At 35.0% G+C, this 14,084-nt stretch overlaps 1 protein-coding gene across 1 annotated transcript in view; it reads right to left on the bottom strand.

Moving 5' to 3' along the window:
- Nucleotides 1–12,801, bottom strand: part of LOC106870707 (putative uncharacterized protein DDB_G0282133) — a 29,866-nt gene extending 17,065 nt beyond the window's left edge. Inside the window, exon 1 of the mRNA XM_014916874.2 lies at nucleotides 10,663–12,801. Coding sequence (XP_014772360.1) covers nucleotides 10,663–12,269 — 1,607 coding nt within the window. The 5' untranslated portion in view covers nucleotides 12,270–12,801. The remainder of the gene's footprint in view (nucleotides 1–10,662) is intronic.
- Nucleotides 12,802–14,084: the final 1,283 nt, after the last annotated feature.

Genomic DNA, 14,084 nt, shown 5'->3' with positions numbered 1-14,084 from the left:
TATATATATATATATATATATATAAATAATGGATACAATAGAAAAAGTTAAAACCAGGCAAATTATGGTTAACACGTATCTATATGGGTTTAATTAAGATAAAATAAGAATTGTCCTAGCTGAAACATATATTGGTATATTAGAGATATTAAAATATATAGAAATATAAAAATATAAAAATATATGAATAGTAAAAATATACATGGACATATAAATATATGGATATATAAACATAATAATAATGGAATATAGATAAAAATAATAATATAACATAGATAAAAACGTTTTTTTAAAATTAAAATATGGTATACAGAAAATAATAGATATTAAAAAGAGATACTCCATAAGATACCCCATATAAATCCAAATAATATTAATAAGACAAAAATTATAGATAGGAATGCAAAAACCTGTAATTGTAGGGCTCCTGAATTATGTCCACTCACTGGTTTCTGTTTACGTAAAAATGTAATCTATGAATGCAGTGTGGCAAATGACAAACATCAAGCTAGAGTAGGAAGTGCTATAGACTTTAAGAGACGATATAGAACACATGTAAATTCTTTCAATAAGTTAAAATATAAAATCTCAATGGCACTAGCTAGATATATACATGACTTAAAATTACAGAATATTAATTATACATTATCTTGGTCTATTATGGATGAGGCCCCACCATATAATACGATTACGGGCAGATGTTGAATGTGCATAAAAGAATCATACAATCCTTCACATGTATAATTCCACTGTTTTAAATAAACTTTCTGACGCTATTCATTCATGCAACCATAGATGCTACTCAACTTTCTTGAGATGATTTAAATCTGAATCCACTTAGCAATAGCCCTAGTAATTTCTGTTGCACAACTGAACATCCTAGCACTTATAGCAATATATCGCCAATACAAATATAAATTTTAAGAAAGACAGTAAGCAATCTAATTTTACTCCCATCAGTCCTCATAAAGACTTCCATTATTTGCATAGCTATATCCACTCTTCTATAAAAGCATCCAATTATCTCATACCTTGGTAAAGAACTGAATGCATATCCAGCGTAAACATCATTTTTCCCTGATGAAGGAGACATTCTCTGAAAATGAATCTTAAGATTCATTTGCTATTTTGAACGAATGAACTCCAGAAACAATCATTGGAATACTTTATTTTTTTCTAACATGCAACCCAAAACTCTTTTTAATGCCTATTATTTTCTCTACACCATACTTTAATTTAAAAAAAAAACGTTTTTTATCGATATTCCATTATTATTTTTATCTATATTTCATTATTATTATGTTTGTATACCCATATATTTATGTGTCCATGTATATTTTTACTATTCATATATTTCTATATTTTTATATCTCTAATATATCAATATATGTTTCAGCTTGGACAATTCTTACTTTTATCTTAATTAAACCCATTTAGATATGTGTTAACTGTATTTTGCCTGATTTGAACTTTTTCTATTGTATCCATTATACTTATCTATGCCTCAGGTTCAACTTGAGCACTTCTACGCTGTCTATGTGTTTCGAAAGAAAATTATAACTATATATATATATATATATATATATATATATATAATACAAATAAGAAGATAAAGAACGACTTCAACATCTTTAATGATCAGTTACAACTGTTTCTGTACCAACTTTCCTTTCAACACCAGTTCACACAAAAGTTCCAAGTGAAAATTTACATGATATTTGTGGTTTTAAACATTAGAGTGACTTTGCTTCAGTCTTGCATCAAAGGTGGGTTCTTACATTGTGCATCTATCAGACATTGTGTTTTTGCTTATATTGGGAAGAAACAAAGCAAATAAATGTGAAAATGTAAATAGACTGTGAAAAGATTGACAGGGCAAGTACAGTGTCAGTGCCAAAGTAAGTAAAAGTATGGTTAGGGGATGAAGAAGCAGTAGAAGAGGAAGGAGATGAGAGAAAGAGAAGGAGGGGGACAAGAAGAAGAAGAAGAAGAAGAAGAAAGTGAAAATAAATAGTTGGAAGGAAAAAAGGGTGATGTGGATAGTAACAAGTGATCCCGCTTGTTACAATCTCCAGTATCAAATTACAATAGACAAGTTAATTGTAATTCTGGTGTAGAATTTTAAATATTTAGTGATAAAATAAAGAAAATAACAAAGAGAAAAGGAAGGATGGTTGTAAAAACAATAGAAACAATCACTGCAACTATAATAATAATGAGAAGAAAATAATAACAATACTACTACTACTACTATTAAGAATAATAGAAATAAAGATACCCATAATATTAGAAATGATAATAATATTAACAATAATATAATAATAATAATGATGATGATGATGATGATGATGATGATGACGATGATGATGACTTCCCACAAACGAATATAAAAAGGAGCAAATTAGTCACTCAGTTTAAAACATCACTGAGCAGTTATGCCCAGAAACATAGCTACCAGAACAAATAGAGGCAATTTTCGATCTATCAGCCTGCAATATGATAAATATATCCATTCGAAGAACAAGGAAAGGATGTCATGTCAAAAATTTGAACTTCAACAAACAGACCCATCTCTTATTGTCACCATCAATACTTTAATAACAAGCCAAAACTTATACCAGATTGGTCATCACTCGGGACAAGGACTGCATCACCCAGTAGGGAACTAGACTGTGGTCAAAAAGTCTGCTGTTACTGGAACAAATAGAGAAAGAGTTACTTTCTAACCTAGATTCAGGGCTCCTTCATTGGAATTTCAACAACATCAACAGGATGTTTTTGTATGTATGTATATGTGCAGATTTGCATGTTTTGTTTTATGTATGTATTCTCATGCATATAGTTGCATAGCTAGACATACTCATATATATTTAAATGATAAACTTCTGGAAGGTTTTAAAGATTTTTACAGTTCCAGTGATGGCTTGAATGTACCAGTGAAAAACCAATAAAATGTAAACACAACAGTCCTGAAACCAGAAAGGAGAAAGCTGATTTGAAGACTACAAAGTCTTCAAATCAGCTTTCTCCTTTTCTCAAGATTGGTATTTAGGCAAACATCTGCTGGGCAGCTAATTTCCACAACTGCGCACTGTTTCTCCTCTCTATCCCAAATCCTTAGATCAGGACTGTTGTGTTTACATTTTATTGAGTTTTCACCAGTACATTCAACCAGTATTCCTTTTTATTAGGAGTGGTTATGGCTTCCACCATACTGTAGATTCTTATTTCTTTTTCCTCAGAGTTATCCTTTCATATGTATGTATGTATGTATGTATGTATGTATGTATGTATGTATGTATTGTATGTAAGCATGTATGTGTGTATCCATGTTTTGTATATGTATAAACAGGAATGACTTACATTACCAAAAAAAAAAAACATTTATAAACTACCAAGAAAATATACAGCTTCATTAAAAATAGATGCTTCACTCACAAAAATACTTTGAAAATATGATAAAAATAACTAAAATTCTGCAATAGAACACTAATGATATAAAAGATACTTTTATGGAACTGAAAAAAAATATCATTTACATCATTTATGGAGCAAAAATTCAGGAAACACAGAAATATTTACATTCTAAAATATATACAAATCAGACAAGGCAGATCCTTCCTCAATGGGAGTAGCCTTGTAACATAAATAATAATTTGTATTTTAATATACAAAAGTCATAAATGACATTTATAAACTAAAAACTTATGTTACAACAGAAGCATAAAGTACACCATCATCATAATCTTCATCATCATCATCATTGTCGTTGTTGTTGTCATCATCATTATCATTATCATCACCATTTAATATCTTTTTTTCCATACTAGCATGAGTTGGACAGTTCAACAGGAACTGGTAAGCTGGCAAACTGTGCTAAACTCCAGTGTCTGTTTCAGCATGATTTCTAAAGCTGGATGCTCTTCCTAACATCAACCAGTTTACAGAATGTCCTGAATCCTCTTTTTTATTTAGAACCAGCAATGGTTAGGTCTGCAAGTAACTCACAAGACTCCTCAATTAAGGTGGAGAGTAGTACTGAGGGAAGTGGCTTTATGCCAGGTGATTAGAGGTTAAAGTATGATGAACAGGTATTTGCTGTAGGAAAGACACATGGTTATCCCAGTTGGGAGAGAGAGATAGTGGTGAGGATGTATCACAGAACACCTTCAAGATACTGGAAGGTATAGGTAAAAGAAGAAATGCAGAGGATTGGACAGAGTGAGCGGGTAAGTAATTACATTAGTATGAGGAGTGGTAGCTGGATAGGAAGTAATGCACCAAGTGATGAACATGGGAAGGAGTATGGTCAATCATGAACATTAATTGGGGAGAAAGGTAACAGATGCAGGAGTAGTTCAGGCTGATGTGCGGGATTGGGGCAAGAGAAATGCACTATGCCAGGAATGAAGTCAGAAGTACATAAGGATGGAAATAGTGGGAGATGAACAGAGGTAATGGGATGGGTCTACTATTAGCAAAATGAAGGTTGTAAAGGGAGAGGGTGAACGGGGCATTCAGAGGGAAATAGAATAGCAAGGGAAGATACTGAGTAGGATCTTGTTTTTGCTTAGATAGATGGATCTTCCCAAAGACAGAAATCACTAATATACTCAGTCTTTTGTCATCTCCACCACAAAGCTCAACAGCTGCAGTTCATTCTTCACAATTTCATTTCACAAGTAACTGAATCTCCATCTTTCACAGGTTCCATCTACATTTAGCAAGTGGTACTTCTTTATGCAGCTGTCCTCATTCATACAAATCCATACCATTGCAATCTGCTCTCTTGCACATTACATCTGATGCCTCTTTTGCCCAATTTTCTATTTGCTCTTTGTCATACAAGTACACTGACATTGCACATCCAGTAGAGCATTCTAGCTTCGTTTCTTTCTAGCCTTCACATGTCCTCTGCATGTACAGCCCATGTTTCACCACCATGTAACATAGATGTTCGTACATAAGCACCATTCAATCTACCTTTCACTCCAAGAAGGTAACCTTTTGTTACAACAAAAGTATAAGCTCTCTGAAGTTTTCCAGACAGTTCTTATTCTAGCAGCTATACTTTCAGCATCCTCCTCCACTGCTAATTAGATCAACTATATCTCAGAAATTATCTACTACCTCAAAGGACCCTCCTGGGTATTCAAGGAAATCTATTTCTTGTGTATTCTTATTCTCCTGGGCATTCAAGTATTCTCCTGGGCATTCAAGGAAATCTATTTCTCATGTATTCTTAGTGTTTATTGTTCTTGCATATCTGCTACTCACAAAATCCATTTTCTCTATAAACCTTTCTGAGATTCACTGCACCTCTAATATGTTTATAATTTGCTCTGGGTACTCTGGATGGAATCTCTACCTACACATTTTCTACATATTGAACAGGCGTATTTCCTCAAAAGGATTAGTGGTTTATTACTTTCTTCCTCTTACAATAACTTTGTTCTCTAAGTTAACTTTAAGGCACTTTGATTCCAAGTTTTGCTTCCACAACTGAAATTTCTTTTTCCTTAACATTAATATAATAAATAAATAAATACATGCATGCATGCATGTGTTCATGCACCTGCACACGCGCACACACACACACACACACACATACATACATGAATGTCATATCATATCCCTTTGGCAACATCTTTTAACCACCAAGTGTCAAAGTGCATCCCTTGACCAGGTTTGCATACATGATGCTGATAACATAATAAGACTTGGAAGGCAGTTCCTTGAGCAACATTCCTTGTCTGATAACCTAGAATACATGCCCAAAGAAGTCGCACAACTCTGCCACAATATATCATCAGATGAAAGGATGAGCATATATGACCAGAAAACTATGCATGGATATGTTAGTAGAAAGCTCCAAGATGATAGTAACATTATCATCAAAGCAGTCTACCATGGACCAATAGTCAGATTACTACTTCCTACTTTGAAGGTTATGTGTTTGCAATCCAGGAACAGAAAATGTCAACCAAATATTTGATGCACAAAAGGGATAGAGATGCAGGAAAAGCAATAAAATGTGACAACTAATGCAGATTTTGTGGAGTTAACACTGAAGATAACACCCATGTCATAAGCAGTTGTCCAAAGATGTCATCATGTTACTATCTACCAATAAGACATGATGCTGTAGCTAGGACACTCTATAATGAAATCTGTCAGAAGGATAACCCTGAGGATGAAGAAATAAGGACCCACAGTATGGTAGAAGCCACTCATAATAAAAAGGAATACTAGTGGAATGTACCAGTGAAAACCTCAATAAAATGTAAACACAACACAGCTGATATAATGATTTGGGATAGAAGAGAAACTGTGTACAGTTGAGGAAATTAGCTGCCCAACAGATGTTAACATAAAGCTGAAGATCAGTGAAAAAGAGAATACCTAGGCTGAACTTTTGAGAAATCTGCATTTACTCTATCCAGATTACAAGTTCAGGTTTAAACCTGTAATTATTGGAACACTGAGATATGTAACACACCTCTTAAATACCAATCTTGAGAAATTAGGCTTCTCAAAACCAGAAAGGAGAGAGCTGATTTGAAGACTACAGATTCAAGCTATCACTGGAAATGTAAAATTTTGTAAAACTTTCCAGAAGTTTATCATTTAAATATATATGAGCATGTCTATATATGCAACTATAAGTATGAGAATACATATATAAAACAAAACATGCATATCTGCACATATACATGCATACATACATACATACGTACATACATACGTGCATACATACATACATATATACATACATACATACATACGTACGTATGTACGTACATACATACAAACAAAAATACCTTGTTGTTCATGTTGAAATTCCAATGAGGGTGCTTTGGATCTAGGTTAGAAACCAGCTCTTTCTTTATTGGCAAAAAATCTTGAAATAAAACTGAATAATGATACACACACACACACTCGCACACACATACACACATACATACATACATGATAGTTGTCCACTCTTGGATCAAGGAAGACCATCACTGACCATTAAGAGCATTGTGCATTCAAACAAATTTATACTTTACACTTGTTGCTCCACTTGGTAACTAATGAGCCCAATTATTGATAAGCATACACATCCACAGATTTTGTAGATAAAGATGCCCCCATTCACTATACTGGCTGTGCATTTTCATGCAACTCACTAAACTTCTGCATGAAATGTGCATGTTTTTTTTTTTTAAATACCTCCCTTTGTTTCTTCCAAAAGTATTAATGACAAACATTGCTTTTTCAATTGACCTCTCATACATGTATGTGTACATACAAGCATAAAACATATATCCAAACATAAAACGTATGCATGTGCACATGCGCACACATGCCCCCCCCATACACACATATATACAGACAGACAGACAGACTTCCCTATAATTGCACAGATAACAAATGAGAAAACAAAATTTCTTCACAGCTAAACTTTGCACATTTTAAACAAACCACATCAACACACACACACATACTCCACCTAGTTAACTACTACAGGAATTTTTCCCTAGACATTAATTTCTGCTCCACACACCTTAAGTACCACAATTCTCCACATTTTCCTGGCACTACTTATCAATTATCATCACAACACACCTAGACACCAAAAAAAAAAAGAAATAAAAAATGAAAGCAAAATCACTTTTCCAAACTTCTGAATGAGTTCCACCAAGAAATGAAATCAAAATTTTCACAATCCAACAATAACCACAATTACAGACAGATACTGCATTACACACATTTACCTAAAAAAATTGTAGACATATTTGAAAAATGATAGTTGTGGTGTTTCCTTGTTTTTGCTATAATCTTGAGGGTTTCATAAGCAACCTCGCTGCTGCCCTTCTTTAACTCCAGCTTCTGGTCTACTATCCATTCCTCTTTGGCTTCCCTCGTTTTCTTTCTAATTCTCCTATTCATGGTGTTGCATTGCTGACTTACCTCCTAACCCATTAGCTTGAACTTCCTCAGGTTCCATTTTAAATCATGTAGCACCAAGATGTTATCAGTGTGTGTTTTTTTTTCCTTTCCCCTTCTCCATAACATTATACAGCCATTTCCTGAAGTGCTTCCTTGATGTTGTCAGTTAGGGAGTCTATATCATCTTCCAGAAAGAAAAGGGCTGCAAATCTGCCACCCATTGTCACCTCAAACACTGCCACAACCCTGAGATCTTTCAGCTTGTCTATGTCAAATTGAATATGTGTAGCTCTTTTCTTATGAATTATTTTCAGTTTGAACCTCATTGTCATTAGGACCAAACTATGATCACTTGATATTTGCATCAGAGAAAATCCTAGTCAATGCTGGACTTGAACTTTTGAGGTGCAAGGATGAAGTCAAATTGGTTATGAGTCCTGCCACTGGGTTCATGCCATGTTGTTCTTTGTGAGGTTTTCTGTTTATCGCAATTGAATAGGCAGGTAGTGAACAGTGCATTTGTGGATCAGAGGTTAAAGAACCATATTTGATGGCATAAAATATGCATAGGCATATTAGATATACACTGTAATTTCAGCAGTGCATATTCAGGAAAAAATTTCTAGAGTATTAAAGCATGTAATATAAGCCCAACTTTTAGGAGCCAGGACCCAAGCCAACACACAGTACCCACACAAGTGATGCAGTCACACACTCACAAATACCTTTTTACCATATTCTAAAGGCTTCTGATTCAAGAAATATTTCAGCAGACTACAACATTTGCAGACCCTCTACAACACTTGAATAAAACCCAGAAAGGAGTACTACCCAACACTTGGGACACTACTTATATTACACACATAGAATTGTCATAAGCTGCACACAGAAGCAGGCCATCCAATTGATTTACAAAGATTCACTCTTCAGCATACTGTATTTTTAATGGCATATACAATTTTTAATGGCATATACACTTTTTCTCCCCAAAATGTCTCAAAAATTCCCCCTAGCTCCTAAATACTAAGTTAGACCTACATTAATCCTTTAATACACTAATATTTTTTTCTGAATATGCACTGCTGGAATTGCAGTGTGTCTAATATTCTCATGCACCTTTTATACCATCAAATATGATACTTCAACCTCTGATCCACATACTCAGAGTAGTTGTTGCCTGCCTTCTCATCTAAACTAGCAAATTGCTGACTTAAGTCATCTATCTCTCTTACTCACATCACTCTTATTGTGTCTCACATAAGAACTTCCCACTATACTTTAGATTTTCCTACTCATCCAGAATTTTCATACAATTTTGCAGTCCTCTGAGATTTGTGAAATGATACAGTAGATATTTACTTCTCCTATAGTTTCCATTAGCAGTGTTCCTTCCTTTTAAATAAGCCATAAAAAATAAAATCAAAATGTTTTACTATTTCTATCAATGCTACTGCAGAGTTTGTTTTTTGACAGCTGCATGCTATTTCTATCACTAGCTATTTAGAAATGATGTCAAGCAGACTCAAGAATAAACATAGTTACAAGTGGCTTATCAAACAAATAACACAAAGCAGTGGATATTGCAAGATTGGATTTTTTAACTCTGTGGCAGTGGCCTAAAATCTTTATCTCATAGTCCATGGGAAATATATGAAAGAAAACATATATTGATAAATATTACTTACAGGGTGACATGATAGTTTTGATAACTTACTAACAAGCATAATCTAGCAATAAGGATACTAGACAAATGGCTATATAGAATCTTTCTCAATGAAAATAGCAGCTAAATTTTCTTCAAATCATACCCTACTGGTATAAAAACAAGATGGTCACAGTTGGAAAGCTTTGATAATAATTTTGCTAGATGAGGATGTTGAAATAATGCAATCAAAGACATAATAACTTCAAATAAAAAGAATAGGATGGTCTTGGCAGGTGGAATGTCTTTGTCTGCTGGATCAGTGATTATCTGGAGATGATCAATAACTACAATATCAAGATGAAATGCAGTGGATATTGTAGTTCTATGGATATACTATGATTGAAGAAAAGAGGGATCAGTCACAGCTAGAATAACTTTGATTCTAGGTCTGCTGGATAAGAGTTTACCTGGGGTTAGGCAATGGTTACAACAACACCAACTAAGAGCACAGTGGATAATGTAGTTTAAGGTACATTATGTTTGAATGAAAAAAAAAAAGAAAAAACAGGATTGTCACAGTTGGAACATATTTGATGGTAATTCTACATCAAGCCTATAAATTCATAAAACAGGAGCTTTTCAAGATGTTTAGGCTGAAGGGTTAACTCTGTGATGGACTGGTATACGTCCTGAACTCAACACCATTTTATCAGTGTTAATCCCTAATCCATCCACTCCAAAGTGCCCACTGGAACTTATTTTCAACTGCATGTACCAGAGCAACATGAAATAAAGTGCTTTATTCAAGAACACAATGTGCCATTCAATCTGAGAATTTAACCCATGACTTAATAATTATAAACCTTAATACCTTATCCACTAGACTATACGCTTTGATACCTTTGATCATAAGAGTGCTAAACAAGGCTTACCCTGGAATTAAACAATAATGCAAACAAAGTATACAAATGATAAGGTACTTCTAGCACATTATGTCTCAATACATTTGACTATAGGTTCTTTAATCTGGGCTAATTCGACAGCAAAGCAACAACAAAAGTTACAAAAATTCTAACACTTACTTAGTTGTGTCTGATAACAGCTTTGCAAGTAGTGTTGTTGTGAATCCTTTAGTGACAGATCCAATGAAGAATTTTTTTTCCTTGTCATTCCGGATGCCTTTCTCTCTGTCTGCTAATCCAAATCCTTTGGATAATAAAATCTCACCATTTTTCACCATAGCAACTGAAACAGCTGGTATATTCCGACATTTCATGACGGTTTGTATGAATGCTTCATATTCACACAAACTTTTTTTCAGCGCCAAGTCTTGGCCATGGAATGATGGAGTGCTATCACAATTATTGGATGCCTTGTAGCCCTGCGTGGCTTGAAACTGAAGGTCTCGTTTAGTTTTAACTTTTTTGCCAACTCTTTTGCTAACATTACTCTTACCAATATTAATGGTAAAACGTTTATAACTGGTGCTAGCAGCAACATTACTAATGTCCCCATCATCTCTATTAATGCTTCTATGTTTTCTCCTACGTGAATTGATTCTTTTACTAAAACTTGTGTCACTGTTGTTGCCATAGTTATTAATGTTACCGTCATGATTAATTTTACCCCTACTACTACCGCTGCTGCTGCCACTGCTTTCGATACTACTGATGTTGTTGCTGTAATTGTTATAGCTTCTATCGTTATTGCTCTTATTGGTATAGTTAGTTCTGTTGTTCCTCCTAAAATTATTTTTACTGTTGTTGTGATTGCTACTGCTAACACTATTGTTCCCGTTGTTATTATTTCTTTTGTTGACACTGACAATTTCATCCAAGCTATTAATGACTTTTTTCTTTGTTTTCTTGATATCATTGTTCTTGGGGCTTTTGTGTTTCCTTCTTTTGCTATTAGGTTCGTTGCTGTTGTGGTTAATATTTTTGCTCTCATTCCTACTGTCATCACTGATAATGATGTTTTTGTGATTGTTGTTGTTGTTACTGTTGATGTTTCTTTTATTGCTTTCACCATTTATATTGTTGCTGTCGTTGTTGTTGCTGTTGTTTCTATCGCCGTGGTCCCTTGTGCTATGTTTCCCGCTAGAACTACCTTTGTTATCTTTGAAGCTACCGCTTCTGTTGTTGGCGTTACTGTTCCCGTAATCATACGTAACAATGATATAACCACTTTTACTGTTGGTACCACTGATGCCGTTCTGCCAATGATGACCACCAACATTATCACCATCACCAGCATCAGAGCCACCATCACCAGTTTCACCACTGCTATCAGCTTTTATAATTATCTCCTTTTCTGCACCATTGTCATCGCTCTCATCTCGGACGACAATGAACTCTACGTTTTTGTATTCAGAGGTGCTACTTATGTCCTTTTTGTTGTTAATGCTACTGTCTGTGTTAGTGGTAGTTCTCTTGCTTGTTGTACTGTTACATCTTTTGTTTTTGTTCTTGATGATAGTGGTGGGGGTGCTACTACTGTTGTTGTTGTTGTTGTTGTTGTTGTTGATAACAATGATGTTGTTTGTGGTGGTAGTCGTCGTGTAGCTGGTTACGTCGGTTACATTGTCTTCCAGTATCCGAAAAACTTCAGCGCTGAAGGCTGCTGAGAAAATACTCACTATTAAAAGACATACTACACGACTGTGCAGCACTGGTCTTTCGTCAGTCATCTTTGCCACTGCAGCTAAATGGTGCAATGTAGAAAATGTGCATGTGTGTCTGTATGTGTGCCCGTGTCTGTCTGTCTGTCTGTCTGTGGGGAATTGGGTGTAAATGTATGTGTGCGCGTGTTATCATTGAATGCAGAAATGTATGCGTGTGTCTGTCTGCATGTAGGAGAGGATTTGAGTATATGGGTGTGTGCGTGTATATGTGAATGTACGTGAGTGATTGGGTGTAGATAAACTCGTGTATGATTAAATCTAGATATGTGCGCGTAACTGGGTGTATGCGTGTGTTGAGTGTAGACGTGTATGTATGTAATTGTGTGTGTGTGTGTGTGTGATTCTGATAAAAGGCGAAGAAAAAAGAGCTGACGTAAAGAGAGAAGGATAAGTGAATGAAAAAGAAAAGGAGAGACGGACAGACAGAACGAGAGATAATGAAAGGGAAAAAGAAGAAAGGTGGAGTGGACGCAGATTGAGGAGTAGATAGATACAGAGAGAGGGCGGGAGAATGAAAACATAGATATTGATAGTTATTAAGCGTAGCCAATAAAGGATTTTCCACATGGTCATTCGATCTGCTAGATAAAAAAAAAGCAACTAAATCTTCCTTTACAGTCTTAAAAGATCTTAAAATGGGAGGGAGACTTTGGATAATGTAATCCTTTATGTTATGTTATATTATATTATATATGCATGTGCATGTATGTATATTATATATTATGTGTGTGTGTATTACGTGTGTATGTGTATACACACGCGCTCGCACACACACTCACACACACACACACACACACACTGGTCATATTTTATTATTTTACGAGCACCTTGCAATCTGGTCGTTCTCTTCGTCAGTTGACGATTGGAGGTTAATACCATGATTTCTGCACCGTACAACAGTATACGTCTCTGTCATCGCGTAGCAATGATGCTACCAGGGAATGAATGATCAGGTTTATTTGGTCAACACTGTTGTCCATGCAGCCACCACATCTAGCCAAGGTAGCTGGAAGTAATCCATTGATTTGTATTATGGTTTAGATACCATATATATAAATGTGTGTGTGAGAGAGACACAGAGAGAGAGATATTAGGCGGAGATTTGGATCAGGACGCCCACATAATTGGTTTTTCTCGGTTTTGATGGTAATTTTCCACCACATCTCCCCTATGCCTCCTCCAGATCGATTTTGTCCAATTTGATGGGGCAGTACTCACTTTAAAACGATGGTGGGTGCCTTTTCCGTTAAAAAAAAAATGAAAATTTTTTCAGACGGAAAACTGTGATTTAAGGGAGATTTAGCTGTTGTTTCTAGCACATCTAACGACCACCTGGTACCTTCTTCGTTTCTTTGCCAATCTGACATGTATTGATGTTTTTCAATATTTTTCTTCCCAGAAACACATTTAATGGAATGATGATGCGGAAGTAACACACGGGTTTTGTTTAGCTCAAGAGTGGTCCATTGCTGGGATTTAAGCAACAACACAAAAATATCGGTGACTTAAAATTTTAACACCACCATCCCCGTCGCACCAACCGAGTCCTTGTGTGCTTGTATGCGCGCGCGAGTACATATGTAAGAAAAACACGTATTTACTAACAGAAGCATACCTTTTTTTAAACGACTGTGGATAAATCCTAGCAATGACTTTCATAGGCTTATCAATATTTTAAAATTATAAACGGGGTGGGGGAGAGGTTAAAAAAATCAAATTTTCAAAACTTTTTAATAGAATACTTTCCTGTTAGTAAATGTTTTTTTCTTATACACACACACACACACACAAACGCGCGCGCGTACGAACTCGCTTGGTACC

Source organism: Octopus bimaculoides, chromosome 16 (assembly GCF_001194135.2).
Source record: "Octopus bimaculoides isolate UCB-OBI-ISO-001 chromosome 16, ASM119413v2, whole genome shotgun sequence".
Classification (NCBI taxonomy): Eukaryota; Metazoa; Mollusca; class Cephalopoda; order Octopoda; family Octopodidae; genus Octopus; species Octopus bimaculoides.
This window is presented reverse-complemented; position numbering and strand designations above follow the sequence as displayed.